This window comes from Melozone crissalis, unplaced genomic scaffold, assembly GCF_028551555.1.
Source record: "Melozone crissalis strain CALT ecotype California unplaced genomic scaffold, PUWL_Pcris_2 ptg000008l_1, whole genome shotgun sequence".
Taxonomy (NCBI): Eukaryota; Metazoa; Chordata; class Aves; order Passeriformes; family Passerellidae; genus Melozone; species Melozone crissalis.
In genome coordinates, this window is record NW_026535786.1 from 14,535,962 (window position 1) to 14,560,295 (window position 24,334).

The window sequence follows — 24,334 nt, forward strand, 5'->3', positions numbered from 1 at the left end:
GACAATTTAAAGCCATGTGAAGAGAGAAATCCAAATGTGCCCTTGATTTATCCTTTTGGCTTCCAAATTTTCAGACCAACACAGATTAATGAATTGCTTCACATGGATTTCTCTTCCCACAGGCTGAACTCTGCTGATCACTTTTAGGTGCATGTGGTACCTATGTTGAGTGTCTAGATGGAAACTGAAGGTTTCGAGGTGCAACCTCCACATTTGTCACACTTCATAATAGGCAATTGCTGAAAGTATTTCTCAAATGCTTTTTACTCCCTTTGTGATTTCCACCTTCTCTTTGTATCACATGCAATACAATTCCTTCCCTCAATACACTAACGACTACTATCTGCACCTTCACATGAATCTTTTTACAGTGATGCTGGTAAAGGCAGAATTGCATTGATGGGCACCCTAAGCACCAGGAAATCTTGGTGAAATGGCAAAAGTTTTGAATGAAAAGCTGATAGACCTTATGCCTTCACTTTCCAGCTCCCACAAACAAAATATTATGTTCATACTGTAATACAAAATGTTAACTGTAGCCTTTTGGAGTAATTACATCATATCTTCACCTGTGTGGAGGGAAGTGGAGGATCTGTGGCATATTCTGGGGTAAATCTGTAGGGAATATGTTGCACCCATCTGTAAGCTCAATGACTCATTTTAGAACCATCAGTTGCTTTACAGAAACCATAAATTCCTTGTGGCTACCGAGGTACACCCTTTCTCGGTGGCACAGCTAATGAAATCTGTTTGTTAAATTTAAACAAAGGCCACTTTTTAATTTCGTATCACCTTAATTTCACGGCTTGTGTGACATTCTGTTCTGAACCACGTGTTAACAGCATCTGAAATACATTTTCACACGGGGAAAATTCCAAGGCTTCCTCAGAGGGACACTGAGAGATATCTTTGGAGGATATTTGCAGCGAGGAGGGACAATTAGAGAAGCGAACGAGTAGAAAAATTAAGGTGAGGCGAGACAGAAGGTGAGTGACAACGCCAGGAGCAGCTCCCGCGGAGTGGGCTGGAGCGGCCAAGGCTCCACTCAAAGGAGGCGGCGGGGGCGGGGGTGTCCCCTGCAGCCCTGAGGGAGGGCGGGGGCAGAGACTGCTCCCTCACCGAAAGCCCGAGGGACGCAGGAGCTGCGTTGCCATTCCTGCAGCAGGACAGCGGCCCGGGGGCGGGGCGGGGCGGGACAGGAGGGAGGAGGAGGAGGAGGAAGAGGCGGGCGGAGTAGGCCGCGCTCCGCCCCTCCCCTCAGGGCGGGCCGAGCAAAGCCGGTGCCGTCGGTGGCGTCGTTCCCGCCCCTTGACGCGGCCGCGATGTCGCTGCTCCGCGGGCCGCGGCCCCGCACCGCCGGCAGGAAGGGTCCCAGAAAGGCGGCAGCAGCAGCCCGGCGGGACTGGGATGTAAGTGCTCCCCGCTGCCGGGCGGCTTCCGCTGGGAAAAAGGCCCCGGAGCCTCCTTGCCCACGGCTGGGGGAGTCGCCGCCCTCAGCAGGCGCTGCGCCGTGGAAACGCCCGGGCTGTGTGCGGGTTGGGGCGGGCAGACACGGCGTGTGCCCGGGGACACGGCCCCTGTGGCTTCCTTGGCCCTGGCGGAGACCAGGCCTGCTGCGTCTCCTGGGGAAAGAACGCCCTCAGGTTTGGTGCAGGTCTCGCTTCTGGGGGCCGCCTCGCCGAGGGTGGAACGCTCTGCAGCGCCATGAAAGTGCGCAGTAGTATAGTGTTAGGCTAGTTATACTGCAGTTTAAAAGTTGTTTATGGGGTAAATAAAACTTAAAAAAAAAGTTTGTTCTCAGTTACGACTTTTGACGTGTTCCGTGGTTCCTATTCGCAGAGTACCGTCCATGATTTGACAGTGCACCGTGCAACTCCTGAGGATATTGTAAGTTTAATAGCACTCACTGCTCTGTCCCTGTGGCAAGGACGTTTAGCTGGTTGTCTGACATAAAAAGTGCTTACCATGCTTATGGGAATGTTTTCTGCCAATGTTTAATCTCGGTTTCAAGCTTCTGAACATGATGTCTCTTTGGTGCTCGTTTTTTGTTTATGATACTAAGCATCCCCAGGTCCAGCAATTGGTGTTCTTCAGTTTCCTGTTCCCACTGGGGAGCACTAGCTGCAGTTTTTACTTAAATAAATCGTGTTCCATCATAAAAGCATAAAAACATAAATGCATGAAAGGTCAGTGGATTAGTTAAAGGTCCTATCTGCTAGGAAGGACTGAAAGATGTGCTTTGTCTGAGGAGCCTTCTAATTCCGAAAATATTCAATTTTAATTTAAACAATTTAACACAGTTTCTTTATACTGAGTGACCTGTTGATTGCAAAGTATGTGAATTCTTTGCAATAAACAGATCATGTGTATTTACATGTATTTAGATGTGTATTTGCATTTTCTCGATAGCACTAATTACCAGGATGGAAGAGGCAGTATAAGTTTTGACAGGTGTGTCAGGACAGATGGTCACAGTAGCAGAGAAAGACTTGATTCCACAAATGTTTGCCTTGATAGGTTCTAGAGACTTTAGTGAGCACTCGCACATTTAATTTCTTTAATTTGTATTTAAACTATATAATTTATATATAATCTAATTTTAGAAGAAGGGAGACACTATGTCTTGTGACTGACAATGTTAAATCAGGAAAATGCATTTTGTCTTTTTATGCACTTTAGAGGTGCTAGTATTTGGGTTTTGCCTCCTTTTACAGCTGAGGAAACTCTTGCCAAGTCAGTGGTGTAGGGCAGACAGAAATTGAGCCTTTCCCCATTCACATTTGAAACTGTTTTAAATTTGGGTGGGATTGGGATGGCAATACTGATGGCATTTTGCACTTGTAGATGTTTATGAGGTTGTCATTGGCACTAGTGTGAAGTTAACATAAATAATATTCAGTGCATGAATGATAAAATCAAGAAGAGCTGATTAGAGAATTTTGCTTAAGATTGATTTTTGAAATGATTTATGTTTCTGTAGCTCCGTCGCCGTGAAATACACAAATCAAAAAACAAAGCATTGGCACATCTGGAACTCCAAGAGAAAGCACTGAACAGAAAATGGAAGAAGCAAAGGCAACTGGATGTGGATTCCTTTGAGAAAAGGAAATTGGCTCTGATGCGTGAGGTGAGAGCTATATTTGCACTTGCAGCCTGCTGCAGGTGATCTGCAGCACTCCTGGAATTCTGCTTGTGCACATGGAAGCCAGAATTGCTCCTCTTGTTGGGTAACTTGATTTCATACATGCACAGGCTGTGTGTGCTGCACACATGCAGTGATTGGAGTAGACTGTCTGACAATCCATGTGTTACATGGAATTGCACATTTGACCCAGGTTGCCTGGCTGTGCCCTCTGTAACTCTGCAGGCCTCTTTTCATCTGAACAGGAACTGTTTGCAGAGTTCAACTGTTGTAAAAAGTATGTGTATTCTGTGGGTTCTTATTGCCAGCTTGCCTTTTCTTCCTCGTGTCTGGCATTTTTCTTTGATGCAAACATGAACATTTCTCTATCAGGGAGGGACATTGCTTATTTAAACAGAGAAAGTGCAGTGCCAAGGGGGCTGAAAAGGTGAGGCAAGAAGTTGTTAAGGGAGGAAAATTGACACGACAAAGATTGGTGAGCTATGGCTGCCAAGCTTGTCATCTGAGGAGTGAAAAGCCTGTTCTCAGCATTCTAAAGCGCTCTGACTGTAAATATGTTATTGAATTTTCTTTTGACTATTGAACTGTAGCAGTAAACCTAGGCCTAGTTAACAGAGAGTGCCTGTCACTGAAAAGTGGTGGTAGATCTCCTTTTTCACATGGCAGGTCACTCCTTGCTGTGTGTTACAAAAACTTATCTGAAAATTGGCTTTCAGACCTCTGTACTCACTGGGAATTGTTCATGCTGGTAAAGAATGATGATGAACAGTGTTCACTTAGCAGTCAAAATAAGCATGATCTGCTAGTTCTGTAAATGTGCAGTGGACTAACCCTGACAATCTTCATTGTTTTGTCTTTTGTAATTTTTCAGAAGTCTCTTTCTGATCTCTGAAAACATTCAAGCATAGACAAACAAATAGAAATACTTAGAATTGAAGATCACTCCCTAGTTTTCTATTTGACCCATTTCTGTGCAATCACAGTAGAATTTTTTGTATTATGGCTGTTTTGTTAATTAAGCCTCAGACTTGGGCTTTTGTTACTTTGGTATTTTTCTGCCAAGCATATTTCAGCAGAATATTCAAAAAACACTGTGAATTTCTACATGACTTTCCCTAATGCAGCCTAGTTTCAATAATACTTCCATGCAGAAATAAGTTATGTGTCAGAAAAGGTAAATTAGACCATATTTTATAATATTTGGCTGGGCTACCTATTATGTGAGTTCATTCTTTTGCAGATGGGAAACTCATGTTCAGGAAATAGTCTTCTATATTTGGTACTGTTTCTAATGAAAATGTACTCCAAATCTCACATCCTCCTGAGTGGTTTTCCCCTTTATAGTTGAGATTACTTTATTCAGTTTACTCTGTGTTTACTTCTGAATCAGTGGAAAGGAAGACAAAAGGAAATTATGCCAAGCAAGATGAAACAGATAGAAACACAGAAACAAAACCAAAGCAGAATAACAAAATAGATAGAGTTACCATTTTCTCTTCTCCCTAACTTAAATCTTGTTAATTGCCAGGTCCTGTTGTTCAGAGTTACTGTGGAGACACTGTGTCTTCCAGCAGAGCACAACCACTGAGAATTGTTTCCTTGTCTCTGTTACCTTGGTGATCTTTTAGTTCTGTGAGTGTAACTTTCTAAGCCTCTGGAATCCTGCTCAACTGCAAAGGACTCAGACAAAAGCTAAGAAGGTGCTGCTATTAGTTTTGTTTCTCATGTAGCTGTGTGTTGAGCAGACAGATCCACTAAAGAGTTACAAAATAGATAAGCAAAATTTTAATATTTTGGAGATTTGTCCGCATAAAAATGTGAATGAAAAGATAATGAGTTTACTCTGAAACTTAGGACTGTGAATTTGTATGTATCACACAGATTGGTCTTGTAGCAACTTATTTTTGAAAAAATGTTAGTGCATTGCACCAAAAAGTAGAGGTAAATGGATTGCTGTAGTGGAGAGATTTTAGGATGAGTCCTGTTTATTTGCTTTGATAACAATCTGAAACAAGAGGGAAGGTGATTTTTAATGAAATTTGTAGCTGATACTAAACTGGGACAAAGCACACTGCTCAGTGAATTTGTCCATGTAAATGGGCCTAAAGGGGTTATAAGATGATACCACTTTTTCTTCTCATCACAAACAAATGTGAGCTAATCTGCCTTGGGAGCAATGCTCTAAAAATGTTCATAATGTGTTCAGCAGGCGGGTAGAGCTTAGGAACCTGCTAATGCCAAAAAAAATCCTAGTGAGGAGGGTAGAAACAAGCTAATCAGGATAATTTTTGTCTGATTATACACACCGCTCTAATTTTAATTACCTTCAGAAAATGAATCCTATAAACTTTTTTCTGTTCTATTTTTTTTTTCTTCTGCCGGTCTGGTATAACTTTGTCTAAAAACCTGTATTGTTTAGATGTCAAATTGGCTTAATGGAAAACACTAGATTTAGTTTGTATCAGATGTGAAAATTGAACAGTGGTCTGAAAAAGGAGATATGTGAAGTGCTTGAAAGGTGAATATTCACTGACTTGCTAAATTATTATGAGAAGTCTAATTTACTGCAGTGCAATGCAAGCTCAAAAGACTAGAAAACATGGAAAGTCAGATATGTAGGGATGCTTTGTGACATAACAAAGCATGTAGTAAAATAGGAGGTTGAGGAGAAACAAGCAAAATGCCATTGCCTACAATTTTTTGTATGAGGCTAAATGTAAGCCAGCAAAATTACCAATGGACATTGGTATCTCTGTGGAGATAACAGCATAGGGTACTGTGAAACAATTTAAAAACAGTTTCTTATGATTCCTGGAGGAGCAAAAATTGTCAGTCAGTTTTCAAATTTTGAGTAGGAGGGCATACATGAGCCTTTTATGTGAGGTCTTCTGAAGTATTCACAGTCTCTGGATCAGCTCAGTGAAGGAGGTCACTTACATATCTCCTCTCAGGTGTTTAAGAATATCTGCCTTCTCCCCAGGTTGTGGGATATAATTTTACTAGTTTTCAATTTCCAGCTTTTGAATGAAGCCAGGCATCAGTGAGGAGCTTTAAGTTGTGTTCTGCTCACAAATCCCCATCCCCAGGCAGCTCCATTTGGCTCATGGTAACTGGATGCCTCTTGCTTTGCACTCCAAGACATCCTTCCTTAGGAGGAACCTGTTGTGATGGACTTCATATACTAGGGAGAGACTTTGGGAAGAGAATTTGAATACAGAAGCTGTATCTTCTGGAGATTCCCAAAATGTCTTCTGATGCCAGATGTTGTCAGCTGTGTTTATCTCTGTTGGAACTTTGGGTGGTATGTGGCTTAAGTTTTAGGTAGGATTTTCAGGAGGCAAGACTGAGTGAAACAAGTCTGCTTGAATTGGTTTGAATATCATCAAATAGTACATGTTTTGGGTGTCAGATGTAGGTAAGTGTTCTATGACTTAACATTGAGATCAAATGATTTGAGGAATGCTTTCTTTTTTTTAAATTGCTATATGTGTCTTTTTTTTGATGAGCATGTCGTTAATACCCAGCTTCTTGTGTCAGGCTGGAAGGAGAAGAGGAAGTGAAGGATTTGTTCTAAAGAGAGTCAGTGCTCTCTTGGGGGCCTCAGAAGTAATAACTGTTTAATTTTTCAGAAAAACAGTATGAATTCTAGTTACTCTGAATGAAGTATGGTGTTCTGATATATCTTATTTAGGGTTTAATTGTGCAATACCAACTTTGCAAATGTTCTTTTGTTGGCTGTTGTCTTGGTAACTGTTTAGAGAAACAATACCAGGGGGAAAAAAAAAGGAAAGGATCAATCTACTTGGTGTAAAGTTTCCTTTTGCACTGTACTTTCAGATTCTGTCTGATCAGTACCATTTGCAAGATGTATTGGAGCAATCTGGTCAGGCTGTGGCTGTGGCAAAAGATTTGCTTGAGGATGCTCCTCGCACACGAACAGGTAGCACATCTCATCTCTATTGGTAGCACATTTAAGAGATCTCCTTGCTTTCTGTGAATAGGCTTGCTTTGCAAAGTGTTCTTTTTAACTGCTTTCATCTCATTGTCGAACATGGTGTGATTGATCCTGTTCCTGTTGGATGAAACACAGGTGAGGCTATCACCTCCCATGGCAGGGGAGAGTGACTGATGGCTGGTTATTCCACTGTGTTGGTCCACTGTGGAATTTCACAACATGTGCTCTGAAACACCTCCATGCTCACCATTGCACAGCCAAGCTACTGGCCTGTGCAGAGCAGCAGTTTGAGCTGCTGCAATAGTTCTGATTCTCATTGCTGCATGAGCTGACTCTTTGCTCTTGGATATGGCTGAAGATTTATCAGCAATATCAGCTTTTCCTTTTCTTAATTTGGCTTGTGGATCCTTGTGCTGCTGGAAGGCAGGATTGGCTGTCTGTATATGAAATCTTAAACTTAGGGGGTTTTTCCTCTGTAGGCTGCCATTCTCTTTTGTTCCTGGTCACTTTGATCCTGCAAGCTGCTTCTGCACAAGTGAATTTATGCAGGTGGGAAGGACAAAAGCTGGGTATGTGGCCCAGTGTATTAAATTAACCCTATTGTCAGTCCTTGGTTGTTATTTAAAGTGACATCCCTGTGACCCCTTTTTTGTGAAGTACAGGAGCTTGATTTTCAGTACATAATCCTGCATCATAAGTACAGACCAAGTCCTCTGTGTTCTTCCCTGTGTTAATTCCTCTAGGTTTTCCTAATGTAACAATGGCTCCTAACTGTGACCTAGAATCATCTCAAGGACCCATTGTACAAAAAAGTCATCCTCCCAGTCAGCTTTCCATCCTTAATGAATCTGTCATGGATTCCCAGGTAATGTATATTTCATTCCATGCATACACATCCTGTGGTTCTTTTGTTTGCACAAAATAAGACTATGCAAAGATAAGAATTTCCAAGCAGAACTAAATTGTTTTTTGTTGATAACATTCGTAGAAGACCAGATTAAACAGAGGTGAGTTTCTTTTGTAAGACTCTGGGAATCATGATTTTTTTGATTTAACTCTCAGATATGAGAAACAAATTCCATTATGTCTCCTCACATAAGCATGCCCTCCCTTTTAAATTTTGGAATTCTCAGAACGAGTGCAATGTGGTTACAGTCTAAGAGAAGAACTTTTGTGTCACTTAACTAATTGCCATATTTCAGAATATGTCTCTGATTTACCAATTATGTCTGCATATATGGGGACACAGCCATTTGTATCCCCGTTCACTCCACGGCCTTGATGACTCCTACAAGTTTAACTTTTAATACTTCGCATTATTTTGCATTTATTCAGATTTGTTGTAAACAAATTTTAAATTGTTTCAAATTTAATTTAGTTTGCCTTTGTGCTCTGTTTTCTTTTAATAACATATTGTAGCAGGAATGCTCACTAGGGTTTGAGAAGAGGCATGTGGTGCTCCCAGAAAACTTTCCTGTTATGAAGACCAAACAGGCTGTTGGGAGCAAAAGTGATGGTGTCATATTCCCACGGTTCTCTACTTCCAGTTCCTGCTATCTTGCAAAAATATCTGTAATTTGAGTTGTGGTACTTCTATGTTAGGTATTTTGGTGTGGCATTTGTTTTGCCATTTTTTTAATATTAGGAGCAAACTACAGCATCTTTGTAAGCTGTGTCACTGGATGCATGCTGCAGGATAAGCTGAAGTTTTTAAAAGGAACACCTACTGATTGTGTGCCAAGCTTCTGTGACTTCTTAGGTGCCTATGAAAATCACAGTTAAAGGCTATCTGGTGAAACCTATCCAGCAGCTCAGAAACTTGGTAGTTTGAGGAACCCTAATTCCAAATTTGGTTATTTGCATTTAGCTATAGATGTAGTACATAGGATTGTATTTTGTTCTGGTTGCATTTTACACACAGACTATAAATGTGATTTTGCAGGTCTCATTATGAAGTTATTTAGCTTGTAATGTCTGTATGGATTCAGGTTGCTTTTCTGTTTTTGCCTGTTGTATCTCTGTTTTGGTACAGCCTTAACAGCTTTTATTTTATCCTCTAGTTTGCATGGATTTTCATATTTAATATAAATCATACAAAGAAAATATTGGTTATTAAATTAGTCACTTGCTGTGTTATTTTCAGAGGCAATTGTCAGTATCAGTGTTTCTTAGGGACTAAAATCCCCCAGAACTTCCTACAAATAGATGTGGATTTGGTATTTTTTTTCTGTGTGATATTTTTATTTTAAGCATGTTTGGCAGAGGGAAGACTAAAACAAATGTTCTTGGGTTTTTTCTTGAAACAATTCCTTTAAATTGGTCTCTAACTTCTGAATTCTGTTTTGTTTTCTTTGTTGTCTCTTGAGAAGGCTCTTAATGAAGAGGAGGAGGAAGAAGCATTATCAGAAGATGGACAACATGATGTTTTGGGCTTCAAATCCAGGATCAGTTCTGACAGGTCAGTGCAAATACAGGTTTCCGCCTGCTTGACACTGGAAACAGGTGGAATCAAAAGGGTGTTGAATAGGTATAGTTAAGTTAGTCCTTCTCTTCCCCTTTGCCTTCCTTTCCTGATCTCAGAAGTCCAGGGAAAGGCCTTGTTGTAACATTGAGACTGGGAATGAAAGTGTGCAGGGAACTCACCTGAGCAATTGCAGATAATTTAAGGAGCTCTGTCAAGACAGAAAATGTGGAATCATGCCATTGTCCTGTTACAATTCACTGTTATTCTTGTTTTTGAACGTAGGCTGCTTCGGTTGTTGAGAAAAGAAAATTCCTTGGTGAATTCTCCATTGTGGGCTGAAAAGGGTGTGAGAAAAAACACCTTATCACAGGAATCAAATGTGCCTCGGACTCCAACAACTGTTTCCCCTGCATTGGACCAGTCAGGTTGGGTTTCCCAAATCACAGCAAGGTTGTTGAGCTGTTCATAGGATCCTGTCTGGAGTTCCTTTCCTGGGTGGGGGTCTGAGACAGAAATGTATGCTAATTTGGCTCAGATGTATTTTCAGACTAAAAAGCCAGCTCTAATCGTACTCTAGAACATACTGCTATTAAGGACAAGCCTGAAATACTTCACATGTATTTTTTTTTTCTTTGTTTTGTGTTTAAATCAGCCCTCAATGCTACCAGTGTAATCAAGAGAACCCATTCAAGACTTCGGAATGAAGATGAAGAAGAGTCTGTAGACTGCATTGACACTGTGAGACAAGTGCTGAACCCAAACTCAAGGAAACAAAAGCAAATTGCAGCAAAGAGTTAAGTACTTTTAAAAATGAAACACCCTTTTTCCAAGGTTCTTAATGTCAGAAAATGTGGGTTGGAAGGGATTTTTGGGAGTCATGGCAGGGCTAATACCAAAGTTTGGTGAGGGGGTCCTTGAGTCTTGAGCATATCTGAGGCTGGGTGTTCCACAGCTCCTTGTCTGGTGTATTTCCCTGTGTTCTGCATGTTCATTGGCAAAGCTGAGTCCATGGGAAGTTGGGAACCATAAAAACAGCCCTTGGAGGCTGCCTATCACCTTGCTGCCCATGGAGTCCTCTCCGGTGCAGGACTTGTCTAGCTCTGATCCAGATTTGTGTTCTGTGCTGCACAGATTAAGGATGCATTTCAGTCCCCATATTCTGTATGTTTGTATGAGGGGACTGGCATCAGTTGCAAGCTGTAACATGAAAGGAGAGTTGCTTACTGAGTATGAGAAAGCAGCTGATGTTTTTCATTAGCAAACTATTTCCATGCATTTAGCTGGAAAGGAGAAAAGTACAAACAGGCGTATCCAAGATAAAAGCACCAGTCAGTTGTCCTTGAGAGATACTACTGTGGCAGCAAAAAATGTGGTTTTTAGGATCTGAAAATAGCTGGAATAACTAGAGGACATTCTTTGATGGTCTCTTTCATCTTATGGCAAGAGAGGGCATTTCCTTTGATTTACTTCAATAAACAATGCAATTTCATTGGTACTGTGAAGATCTCTATACAAATTGAAATTCCAGTGACCCCTTTTTCTACCCCTTCAGTGAAAAGAAAGCAAGCTGAACAGAACTCTGCAAGACAGAAGAGAGGTGATTCTCCAGCTAATTTAATGCAGACTGACCTTCAGAGGGACAGCAAATCCAGCCTAGATGTTCTCAGCCACATGATCCAGGAAGTAGAGCATGAACTGGAGGAATATGAGCGATGTACAGGTCGTGAGGTCCCAAAAAAAGAGAGAAGTGAGGGCCTGTCTGGGTTCACTCTGTCCCTGGTGAATGCTCTCTGTCGCTTGATGCGCTACCTCAAGGAGGTGAGACTCAGAACTGCTCCTGGAGAGTCAGTGAAGAAGGGTGTGAAGTTATTTCACAGATGGGAACTTTGGTCTTTTCTGGCTTCCAAGCATTTTACATTGAACTCTGGTTATCATTGCTTATTACTAGGTTTGCATGCAATTGGGAGTTAAGAGTTTTGGTTTGTCAGGCACTGGTTTGTTAGGAATTGGTATCCCCAGTGAAAATGGAGGAGTTGACTGCAGTGAAAGTCTCTCAGTGTCTAAGGGCAGAAAATACCAATTGAAATAATTTAAAATTTGTTATTTGCATGTACTCAGAGTTGTAGTCGGGTAATAACTACAGCATTGTTTGCAAATTTATTTTCTTCCTTTGCCTCCCAAAGGTGATGCTGTTGTCACCAGAGCAATGGACCCAAATCCCCTATTTTCTTTGAGGGATTCCTTAGTCCTCTTTTCCCATCCTGAGCAGAAACTTTACCTTAAGCAAGAGTGACCTGAAGTGCTCACTATAACAATGCACAGCTGGGAATTAATGGAATTTCATAAAGAAGATCACCTGTGTGCCATATAGAAGCTTTTTTTAAAAGAGAAAAGGGGGGGGAAAGTGTGTTCCAATCCATCTGTATCCCAGAGCTATCAAGTGGCAGTAGTGCCTCACAGATGATTTGATCTATATGACATATGAAACCAGATTATGACAGTTCCTGCACTCTTAATAGGTGCAGCAGAATATATTATCTAAATGCTAATGCTCTATTTCATAGCAAAAGTAATGGATCTCTAATGAATGTGGGACTCTCTTGTTTTGGTTCCTTTTTAGAGTGTATAATAATTGAAAGGGGGAAGCCGATCTTATTTTAAAATTCTATTTTTTCTTACCAGATGTATAATAACTTAATCTTTGTATTACTCTGTATTTAATCTGAATGGAAGAATTTACTTTGATTAAGTCCTGGAAGCAAATAGTAAATAATCAGTCCAAGGGTGAAAAACAACTGCCATCAGAAGATGGCAGCTGAGAAAGTCTTATGTTTTTTAAAAAATGCTTAATAATGCTTGGTTTTTGTTAAAATTGTAATACTGAAGCAGGGAATTAAATTTGGTTCTTTGGCAGTTATAAGGAAGGATCTTACAATTTCGGTAGAATGTTTTCTATTTATTAGGAATACATCAATTTAATAGCATCCAGTTTGTGTAATTGCAGTTATAATCCTATTTAGATTGTCTTTAATTTTTCTGCAGAAATGAGTTATTCCTGAGCCTCAGACATCTTCCAACATTACTCATAATTTTTCTTGTTACCGTTCCATCCTTCCAGAAGTTGATTGATTGCATAATTGTCTGCCAACACACAAATTTACTACCTAAATTCTTAAGTAAGCAATATTACAAAGTCACTCAAGCTGCATAATGTGGTTAATTGCATTCAGGCTTGCTTGAGATAGATACTGCATTCATATTCTCAAGTGACTTTTCTCCTTTTCAGGGAGGTTTAATTACAGTTATAATTTGAGAATTTGCTGGGAAGAAGCCCAGCAAATTGTCTTGAGTGTTTCATAAAACTTGGTCACTGTGATGCCAGACATAGATCAAGCACTTGTTTGCACCATCTGTCTTGCCTAGCCAGCAGAGTTAGCAGAATTCCAGTGCCTGAATTGTAACTGGCAGTGCTTTTGAAGAACATGACTTTGCAGGGGATATTTAGAAAGCCCCTGATTTTAGTTAGACAGTCAGTCTTCATGAGGTTTCAAAGCTTTTAGAGATTCCCTTCCTCTCCTTCCAGTTTTGCTGGAGAAAATCAGAAGGATTGCAATAAAGGGTGCTGCCTAATTTATTCTCAAAATTGATCTAAGAAGCAGGAGGAGAAACTTGAATTCAGGAATCTTCCATGAAAGGGTTTTTATTACGTGATTAACTAACCAACACCTATAAGAAGGAAATAGTGACTATGGGAGAGGCTAGAGAAAAAGAAACTTCTGAAATCTTTGCAAAACCATATGAAATTCTTAAAGGGAAATGGATAAATCTGACTTGGTTTCTAAATTAATTTTTACATCACCTTCCAAGTGTTAGAATGAATCATTCCCTCCTCACCCTCATTCTGCTGAGAGAGCTCTTTCTTTGCCAGACCCACAAAGAGAATGGGCATACTCCCTGAATCTGTGCTGCTCTGTTCTCCGTGTCTGCTGCATGTTCTGGTGCACAGTTAAAGCTCCCATGATCAGAGCCACACCTGGCAGTGGGCTGGGATGAAAATACTTCTTTCAGGGTATACCAGACCTAAATCCTGCCTGGGGATAGGAATAGATGTTACCCTGATGGTTTCCCTATGCATAAATAAGACAGAGCTGCTTGCAAGCTTTTCCTCCAAGACTAGGTTAGTGCTGTGAAGGATTAGTAGATACAGTAGCTCATCCAGATGATCTAAGGCACCAGAAGCTCCATCACTGCTACCAGGGTAAAAGTGCTTCTTTTGTGCTGCCTGATTTCTGAAAAGAGAGGCCAGGTATAGGATTTTTTATCTATTTTCTGAGCCAGCATGCTTCACTTGGATCAATACAAAAAACCCTGTTCTCTCCAGCTGGAAGGGAAACAGAAAATTGATGGTTTGCCTTTCATATACTTAAGGAAGCTGTATCTGCTTGTCTTTGTCCAGTGCCAGTATCTGTGATTTATTCTCAAAAATATTAATTCATTCACATCATGTGGATGCAGAGCTGTTTGGTTATCATACTTTTGAAACCTTCTAGAACTTTTTCTCTCTGATGGAAAACATTAGAAAGCAAGTAAGTTCTCCTTTACTTAGTCAAATTTGTCTTCATTAATGAATTAGGGAAACTGAAGATTAGGCACAAGTAGCATGAGAGACTGACAAGCATCAGCACACCTGGAATTATTTGATTCCTGCATGAAGGTTCAGTGACTTAAGAAGCTGTATCTGTGCAGAGAGAAAATGCTTTTAGTTACATCCTGTAAAAGCTGTAAAGGCAGAAGAGCAAGGATGTCTGGGATTCCCTACAGTGTCCTGGACGATCAAAGACAAACTCTGACAGTTCTCAAGGCTGGACAATTTGATTTTGTCATAAAAGTAATGAAGTTTAGCAATAGTGGGAAGAGCTCTTACATTATGATGTCATCATGACTCATTCCTGTTTTCAAATGAGTCTGTATTGGTTTATAGTAAGTTTTCAATTTTTTTCTCCATCTTTAGGCTGAAATCCAGCTGCATGAGAAAGAAATGATTAGGCAGCAACAGCAGGAGATGTTGAATGAACACAGAGAACTGATTGATGCTCTGACTGCTGAGGTTCTTCAAGTAAGGGAAGAAAACATGACTATGCAGGTACTGAGCTCCCCTTGCTTCTTACCCATCAGGAGTATGTGTTAGAATTCTGAGCTCTGTTCTGGAGATTTTAACCACAAACAGAAAGAAAGTGATAAAATTGAGCAAGGAGCCCAAGAATTACAGTAGCAGGTATGGGTATGAAATATTTGGAAAGTCATTTGTTTATCTTTATTTAACTTCGAAGCCTGAGAAAGTGCTTGTTCTGTGAAACTGACCTTTACTTTATCCATCTAAAAGTTTAGGCATCTTCCTTCACACTTCTATACTGTTAACACTACTGGAGCAATGAGTAGATGTAATACTACATTTTCCTTTTTTTAGATTCCAGTGGAGGTAGATTTGATCAATGGCTACATTTGGGACTTACGCAATTAAGAAACCTTAGAGAGGAAGTAATGTCATGAGTAAGAAAGGCAAAACAAATTATTTATAAATGAGAAACATGGAGACAATAATATTTAATTCTCACTGGAATCCTGCAAAATCATGCAGTAGTATTAAGAGGCCAAATTTCTTCTCTCAACTTCTTGTACTATATAGTTTTCTAATTTATGTTGGTAGAGCACAAATTTCTGTAATTCTGTGTATGGTTTGTTTTTCCTCCTTCAGAAGAAGCTTCAGCAATACATGACAGTAACAGATGAAAAGCTGATGTGTCTCACACAAGCATTTAAAGGCCTCCCTTTGGTAGAACCTGAAAGAGAACAAAGTTCAAAACATTTGGGAATTGCAAGCAGAGGCCCAGCAAACAGCCAGGGTATGTACAATGAATGTGTGAAGGATGAAAGAGGAGTGGTTGGTTTATCCCTGTAGTGGAAAATCTGGTATTTGATAGATGCCTGCTTGCACAAGTTCCTCTCGCAGAAGCGTGCATGTCACTTCTGTAAATTCACAGGCCATAGGCTCTGCTGTGAGCACAAGCAAAAGAGGAGAGTAGCATTCCAAAGTCAGTCTCTTTCTGAGGCTCCTAAAAGAACCCCAGAAACCCAAAGAAGTCAAACCCCACACAATCAGGATGTCGGCTCCCTGTTGCTGAGCATCCTGGCAGTCTGAGGTTGGTTCTTCCATGAGACGCTGGAGGTCGCTGCTGGCCAGAGCAGCCGCAGCTGAGGCCGGGAGCCGCCAGTCAGAGAGGTGTCCTTGGTGTTTGTGACTCTGTGAGAGCAGAGTGACCAGCTGAGTGCTGTGTGACACGGAGACAGGCTGAGCTGAGCCAGTAGATGGGTGGCCAAACTAACCAAACAGGATTCACCGTGGCCTGTTATCCACCTTTCACACTGAGTTCCTCTCAGCTGCCTTTCCTGGTCAGTTGTTTAAATGTATTGCTTTTGCTCCCAAGGTCAGTAACTTCTTGTGAATCCCAAGATTTCTCAGAGTTACTTGTACTCCATAGTTAAATGTTGGTTTTGTGAATCTTTCTGTAGCTAAAAGTTTTCTTCCTGGAAATATTTTCTTCTTCAGAAGAAGCCACATACCTTTTTTATGTGATTGACCCAGGCCTTGTAAAAGGAAACCACCCCCAAGATATAAAATCCTGTCAGAAAAGCACCCCTCAAAAAACCCCCAACCTAACACCCAAGCCTTGATGTTCATCAGTTCTGCAGCACTAAATTTTCAAATCTTTTCCTTATTTTCCTTAGTTTAAGGAAGAATAATTTTTTTTTTTTTTTTTTAACTTAAGAGACATCTCATTTGAATTAAATGATAGTAAGCTCAGCAGAGCTCAAAAAGCCTTGGATGGTTTCCTAACAGCATTGTTGCCATCAAATTTATAATATGGGGGATTAGGACAAGTGCATAAGTTGATTTTCTCAAGAGAATATTGCCAAATGCAGCTCAGATAGTTCAAGACATGTATCTATAAGTCTTGTGCATGAGCTACAAACAGATCTCATGCCACTGCCCTGAAATTGTGAGGCTTTGTGTAAGAGTTCTTCTTGCTCTTATGGCCAGTAAAAATTTATAATTTGCTTGAATGAAAGACTTCTGCACCTGGACACCAGAAGAAAGGTGTAGAACGTACTCTATTCTTGTCTGTCTTTTCAGTGTCTGAACATAGGAGTTGTTACTGATATTTTCCTACACTGCTATTTCACTATAGGTAGTTTTTGGTTGGTTTGTTTTGTTAATTTCTTTAACTTTTATCCCTGCTTTGTCCTTTTCTTTAGAAAAACCTGATATGACCTACCCTGAGCCCAGGACTGAAGTAGGCAATAGGGAAAATATGCTGAAATTTCCACAGGAAGAACTTCCTTTCACATTTCACCCAGGGCCAGGTGCCTCAAGTGATATGAGACCTGGTAGAAGCTTCCCAGCTCACATCTTCCAGCCAGCTGTGCTTTTGTCCCCACCACAGCAGAAAAGCAGTGAGGAATTGTTTCATTTCCAGAATGGTGAGATCTCTCAGACTGCAGTAGACTTAGGAGTCTGTGTTGTGTGTTACTGTTTCAATCTCACACTACCTCTGAAGATGCATTTTCCATGGAAAATTTTTTATCTGTGTGCCTAGACAAATTGGCCCAATAGCTGGAATATCCTTCTGCTGCACCCAGATATGCATTTCCTTTGTTGCTATGCCTGTTGCTGGACAGCCTTTACACTTCCTGTTTTCCATCTGCTGGCAGCAGTCCTGCCAGTGGCAATCCAGACTGACATTTTATTCTGTACTCATTTTGATTATCATATCTGTGAGTGCTGAAGCTCTTTGTCAATGACCTACAGCACATCATTTCAGATTTCCATCTGCTGATGGTGTAATCCAGCCTCCATCACCTTCAATGGTGAGACCACAGAAGCCTAGAACTTCTGGTTCTGCAATGTTGCAGACACAACAGGATGTCTGTAGGCTGTGTGCTCCTGCTTTGAGCCAATCCTCCCAGAAAAGGGGTTTTTGGAAGCTGTTGGAGCCAGGTTCCCCTTGGGTTTCATTCCATACACAGGAAATGGTTGAGCAAATTTTGGGTGAAATTGTGTTGCCAGATAACCAGGTAGCTCAGTCTTGTCTCAGTATCCATAGCTCAGTTTTGGTTCATGGGAGGAGCAAAGTTCATCAGAATGATTAGGGAAGGTGTTTCTCATTTATCCTCACTGAAGTGAGCAGGAGGAAGCACTCTGGTTTGAAAACTGAGCTGTTTCCTGCTGCAATTGTCACAGAAAGCACATGCATCCCACTGGACATGCCAGGGCCCTGGATAGCACCCTTGTTGAGAGGCAGATAACTACATCCATGGCCAGAATCATGGTGGCTGGCAAGAAGGAGGGTACAGGAATGGCTTTTGGTGCTTTTCTCCTTTTTCCTCCCTTTCAGCTGTTGTTTTGGAAGCCTTTTCCAAGTCATAAAAATAACCAAAAGTTTTGATTTTTAAGGAGTTGGCTGGGCAATTGGAAGTTTATATCTAGTTCAGCCACTTGGTGGGCTGCTGTGCTGTGAGGAGGTACATAAACAGTCTGGAGGAAATGAACTAAAGGTCTTGATCTACAAAAAGCAATGTCTGGTTTCAGTCCCATTGAGAACTGTCAGATGTCTTCTGTCATTTGAAACAGCAATGCAGAACTGTATTCCAAGATTTCTCTAAAATATATTGTTCTTCTCTTAAGAGTGATGCTAAGTGGCCCAACAAATGTTAAACTTAATGAATGTTTCTTTATGCTCATAGCTTCATAAAACACACTTGAGTGTAATTTTTTTTAACTGTTCATCTCTGCTCAAGAGGCAAAAACTAAAGCTTGTGAAGGAATGGGCTATTTGGTGTATGAAGCATAGAAAATCTGGTTTTGGTCACAAAAGTCAAGGTGGGCTTAGCATGTACAGCAGACAGTGCTGGAACTGTGGTTGAGTCTCTGTGGTGTGTTATCTCTTTGCTGATGATGACCACAAAAAAATACCTTGCTGTTTTGTTGGCCACACTGCTTCCTCTTTAGGGGCTAAGTAGTTAATTATCATGCTAAATTCTTGTATTTTTTGTTCCAGTATCCTGAAAGTTTTGTTAATAACCCAATGTAAATATCAGAACTGAAACAAAAACTTAGTTTATCAGGTAAGGTAACTGAATTTTGGAAAATGGAGAACTAAGAAATAGTATTTGATCTGTCAGCTAAGACATTCAAAACTATTTGTCTTCTTAGTGGCTACTCTGTCCATCTTAAATGAAATCATTTAAATGTAAGACTTTGCAGTAGGAAATACTCACCTAGTGAGTTCTTACAGCAAGATACTGCATAGAGTGGTTTTGATCACTACCATAACACCATTCAGGCCAGATGCTACAATTCAAATTCCTGCTTGATTATTAGTAACTTGATGAAGTAAAGTCACTGTTAGTCTCCTCAGTGAAGATCTTGTGTCACTGTCCTCACTGTTCCTTTATTTTGTGTCTGTAGTGTTGGCAGCCATTTCCCAGTCTGCTGAAAGAGAGCTGTGCAAGGAAAGGAGCTTGCCTTCCTCCCTGAGGACACAGAGCACAGCTGAGGAGAGCTGCCCCATCTCTCAAAGGCAACCAGTTCCTCCTGCAGACAAAAACTTGGAGAGTTCCCATGAGAAAACCAATCTGTCCTGCCCAGGTGACACTGGAAAAAACAGCACAGCTGAAGAGTTCCTTCGAAATGGTGATCTGCTGGGACAGATAGCTGAGCTCTCACGGCAGAATGCTCTAATTAAAGCTCAACTGAGCAAATTCAGAGGTGTCCCTGGAGACAAAAGTGATTGTCTGCATCCAGGCCTGACACAAAATGCAGATCCTAGTCCAGGCTCTTCACAAGGACAGGTCAGAATTTAGCAGGAAAGGAAGGCTGGATCTCCTTTCTGATGATCTGCTTTCCCATAGTTTACTGGTGCTTTTTTGTCTTTCATGTTGTCACTTACTACTTGTTTGCTTGGAGATTTGTTATTTTTATTATTATTATTCCATGAGCAAATCAGCAGCAGTTTCTCATACTGGGCCTATGTTGTACCTGGGCATGTGATCCAGGCTCTTGCAGTTTGGATACTATTAGCAGTGAAAGCACTGCACCAGCCCACAGCTTCTTGTCCGGGTTGCAAAATGCATGTTTAAAACCATGTCATATCTCCTCTGCTACTCTGACCCAAAAGCAGATGAGATTTGAAGTTAGTGCAAGTACATCTTTTGCAAATGTTTGATCATGGTGTATGTGCTTGTTGGGTCTGTCTTGTCAGTCCTCTTCTATGGAAATCCCAAAGATTTTGGGAAAGAGAGATCTTGAAGGCTTCAGTTTAAATGGAAAAAAATTAACCTGCAACTAAGCAGTTACTCAGTAGGATCCCAGTGAGTGAAGTTCACATCAAAAAAACATCCCTGCCCTTGCTGTTGTCTTTTGTTCTATCACAGTGGCTGGTTGACTGCTAAATTAAGGATCCTGAAGATTTTAATTTCTTCATTTAAATGTAGGCTGAGAGTGTTGACACTTTCACTTTGGGTTATACTGTGTAGTATTTCATCATTTGTTAGTACAAGGTGATACAAACTCTTAGTAAGTGTTGTTTTGTGGAAGTAATTAGTGACAGGGAGGGGAAGAGGTCAAAGAAATCAAAACCTGGCTTAGAGTTCCAGGACACTGCTGCTAGAAACCTACTTTTGTTCCCCCACACCCTCCTGAATGTGTCTCTGATTATGTATATTCTTAATTATAGTTAATTGCTGGATGTTTATTGGGTTTGGTTTGGTGGTTTGTTTGGGTTTGGTGTTTTGGGGGGTTTTCTTGTGGTTTAGGGTAGGTTTTTTTGGGTGGGGGCTTGGGGTTTTTTTTCTTTCTCAAATTATATGGACAACAGCTGTATTTTTCCTACCTGAGGGAAGACCAGTATAAAATGTTGTAATGTTTAATCAGTTGAGGACTTAGACACAGGACAGTAAAAGGGCTAAAATCAGATTTTTCACAGAAGTGCTACATAATTATATTCACTTTCAGTTTGAAAACAAAATGCATAGAAGTACTTGAAATACATTGTGTGCCCTCCTTTAGGGTGAAAGTAATTATCCCATTATCCAATAGAGTCATCTCATGGTATCAAGGAGCTTGGAGGAAAGGATTGCGGAGCTGAATCGCCAGAGTACAGAGGCACGGGATAAGCTGTTGCAGTTGATAGACCAGCAGAAATCAGCTGCTGCTGACATGGTCCCTCCAATGCTGTCTCCTGTTCCACCCCCATCCCTGAATTACACTGGTGAGTACCCAGCTTCAGGAGAAACAAAACTAGTCAGACTGTTTTTCTCCTTTGGCGAGTCCTTATCTTACTGGATCAGTGGTTGTGGTCAGAATTACACTTGCTGTTAAAGCCTTGTGGTACAAACACCTCTTACTTCAGAGAGCTAAAAACATATCAGCTAAACCTCTGCTGAAGTTAGCTTAGTAATTAGTCTGCTGCAAGTACTGTGCTTCATGTTAAACCTGATCTTTGCTGTGTCTGAAGAACAGGTGCTACATTTGGACATTAATAGGAACCTCTTCACAGAAAGGGTTGTCAGGCATTGCAATGGATTGCACAGGGAGATGGTAGAGTCACCATCCCTGGAAGTGCTTAAGGAAAGACTGGATGTGGTACAGTGCCTTGGTCTGTTTGACAAGGTGGTGTTCAAAGGTTGGAGTTGATGGTCTCTGATGTATTTTTCAACTTAATTAATTCTGTGATAATCTCTGGTGGTCAGCACTGGGTTTTTTAATCAGTCCTCTGTTGTGCAGAATCTTGGGTGAAAAAGACTAAAGTATTGACATCAGGCTTCTAAAACTTATGGCAGAGTGGTCATCCTATTCTCAACCTCATTTTAGTTTTTGTCATTTGGGTAGTCTTTCCATCAGACTGTCTTGCTGAGTTGCTGCCTGTGCTAATGGAAAGGAGCTTCCAGTCATGTAAAGAGGTGGATTAGCTTAGGGAATATACTTGCTGGTTCAAGATTCATAGATTAGCTGCCATGTGTAACCATAAAAAAAAAATTACTTTGCAGGAGGTCAGGGCTGCTTTATCTTTTCATAGAATTGTTGTCCTTACAAGCTGAACTGCATGTGGCCATGTACACATGCTCTGTGTGAGACACCTGTCCTTTCCCCTTAGAAACCACAGAGGATGTACAGAGGGGGAAGGACTTAGAGAGAGGAAGAAGGGGGAGGAGGGAGCAGCGTGTGGGCATTTGCATGCAGGTGCCTTTGCAGTGACTCCTGGGTTGGTTCATAACACTTTCAATGCTTGTTTGGCTGTTTTAATGTAAATTCAGCACAATAAGTAAAATCGTAAAGCAGAAAAGGTGAGAGATCAGAAGTCTGTAAGCCTGTAATTGCCAAAAAACACAGAAAATTTAACTATGGAAGAATCATTCTATATATATGAGCATTGTCTGTAGTTGCTCTGAGTCTCTGCTTCCATTGTCAGTCATTTTCAGAAAGTGAGTGTGAGACTGATGTTTAACCTGTTGCTTTAATTCTGGTCTGTGTGTCTGTGCAATTGGGAAGAGGTTGTGATGCCTCTGAAAAAATGGTAAAACAAAATGAATGTTGTGCAATGTTGCTGTGTTCTCATCAGAATCAAACAATTATTTATCACCTAGAAAATGCAAGGAGGACAGTTGAAGCCTCTGTTGTGGCTGTGGCTGTGGACAGCTCCAAGGATGACAGTGTTCCCCATGCCAGTATGACCAGTATAAAAAGGTAAAAGTTCAGCCTTTACTATTTCATATTTTTAGTATCCTAATTACCCACGTGGCAGAAATTGAATACAATGGAGAAATTGCCATGTGGTTTTTGCTTTTGTGGATTTTCCCTTACTTTCTCACATTAAATTCTGCAAGTGGGACAAAGGTCTAATAGCTTTTTCACAACTTCCTATGTTTGTATTTAAAATATGTGCAATCTGACACAAGACAGATGACATGTGTTGTTGAAAACTGCTGATGAGGGGACCTAACTCAGGATCAGAGATAACATTCTAGTAGTCACTTCCATTTTTCACTTTTAAAATTTTTTTTTAATATTTCCAGGACTCTAGGAGACTCCAGCAAACCTTTAAGTGCAACGTCAGAAAGTGCCAAATTAACTTCTGTTAGCCAAAGACCAAAGGTGAGACTGAAAAATCTTCAGCTAGAAAATTTTAATATGTTGTCATAAAAGGGAAAAGATGGATGAAGGGAGGAGAGCTCTGTCCTGTTTTAAATATCACAAGGCTATTATCAGTCAGTTAGTGGCAGATTGGATTACAGACCATTATTGGTAAGAAGAGACCTGAGAACTAGTGACATTCATTATTTTCTGCCAGAGAGTTGTTTATAAGTAACCCTTTTCTGCTGTGGCATCTTTGTGTGTTAGAACTGGAAACCTTTGGAAGTCTTTCCTTCGTGACTCCAGAGAATCTCAAGCCATGGTAGAGCCACACTCAAGAGGCAAGCAAGCTCTTCCCTAGCTGTTGCACAAGTCCCTTGCTAAAGGATGAGTAAAAAGAGCCACAATCTATATTTCTGACCCCTGATGTGCAAAGAAAAGGATAGCCTGTGGTGAGATGCTTTCACAGGGAGATCTGCAGTGGTACAGACTGATAAACCAGTCATAAGAGCTGTTTATAGGCTTGAAAGCAACCATCAGGACATACCAATAACCTGTTTCCTCCTGTCCAAAATAACCTAAATTAGGCTTGATAAGGAGAACAGAGTTAGGGTCCAGGTCTTGCTATCCTGACAGGAAACTGTACATCCCTAGAAGGGAAATTTGAAATTATTAAGGCAGATGTGGCTTGAAGTAGGTGGTGTGACTCCCTCCATGGTGCCAATGGCAGACAACAGTCCTAACACACAGGTCTATGGGAAATTTACTGTACATGAATCTCAACTGGTTTCTTCTTTTACAGGTAGAAAAGCAAAAAGAAGAAGGATGGTTTGCACTGTCAATGCACGTTATGTAAAGGAAGCTGAGCTCGAGTCCTGTATTTTTAAAATATTTTTTATTAACTACAAATAAATCACAATCTCTCTACAGATGTGCAGTTTAACTCTGAAGTGTTTTTATGTCAGTGCCATTAGTATGGAAAGGTCTGTGTGCTTACTGTATTTGTGCCCTACAGAGCACTCTAGGAAGCCCTGGGAATGAGTTTCTGAGCTGTGACACTGCTGTGACCTTACACCTTTTCACCAAAAAAATCTTCCATGAGCTTGTAAACTCAGGCTGCTGCAGCTTTACAAGTGAGCACCTTGATACCTCTGTTAGGTGTGCTGAAGGCAGGAGGTTTTAGACATTTCTGTGAAACTTCCTGGAGCATTTATTTGCACAAGATGTGGGAATAAAATGTCAGGAAGAACTGAGATGAGGGAAGGTACCTGCATTGAAAAGGAACCTGGAGATTAGGAAGCCAGTCTGTTTCTGGTGGATAAATATTTGCATCAGAAAGAATTTATTCCCTCTGTGGTTTACAGTTGCTCCGAAAAATTGTTTTTTCTGTGCAGTTAGCATGTTAGGGATTGCATCTGGACTGGAGGATTGCTTTTTAAAAATCTCATTTAATGTTTTTATAGTAAATATAAAGTAACTATTTGAAGTTAAAATCAGAATCTCTATTTGCTGTGTACTAAAGTATGTGGTCTTTGATATAACAGAAAACTGATACATATAATTGTATTAAGCTGGTTTGCTGTG

General features: G+C 40.7%; 1 protein-coding gene across 1 annotated transcript; it reads left to right on the plus strand.

The window, feature by feature from the left end:
- The first annotated feature begins 1,305 nt into the window (after positions 1–1,305).
- SPICE1 (spindle and centriole associated protein 1) lies at positions 1,306–23,916 on the plus strand. The gene is made up of 17 exons (XM_054270031.1): positions 1,306–1,409; positions 1,840–1,887; positions 2,981–3,127; positions 6,980–7,082; positions 7,841–7,962; positions 9,467–9,555; positions 9,844–9,986; positions 10,214–10,354; positions 11,114–11,379; positions 14,573–14,704; positions 15,317–15,464; positions 16,876–17,100; positions 19,088–19,470; positions 20,717–20,888; positions 22,264–22,363; positions 22,693–22,771; positions 23,553–23,916. The coding sequence occupies exons 1-17, from the start codon at positions 1,323–1,325 to the stop codon at positions 23,604–23,606; spliced, it is 2,439 nt and encodes an 812-aa protein (XP_054126006.1). The 5' UTR covers positions 1,306–1,322; the 3' UTR covers positions 23,607–23,916.
- Positions 23,917–24,334: the final 418 nt, after the last annotated feature.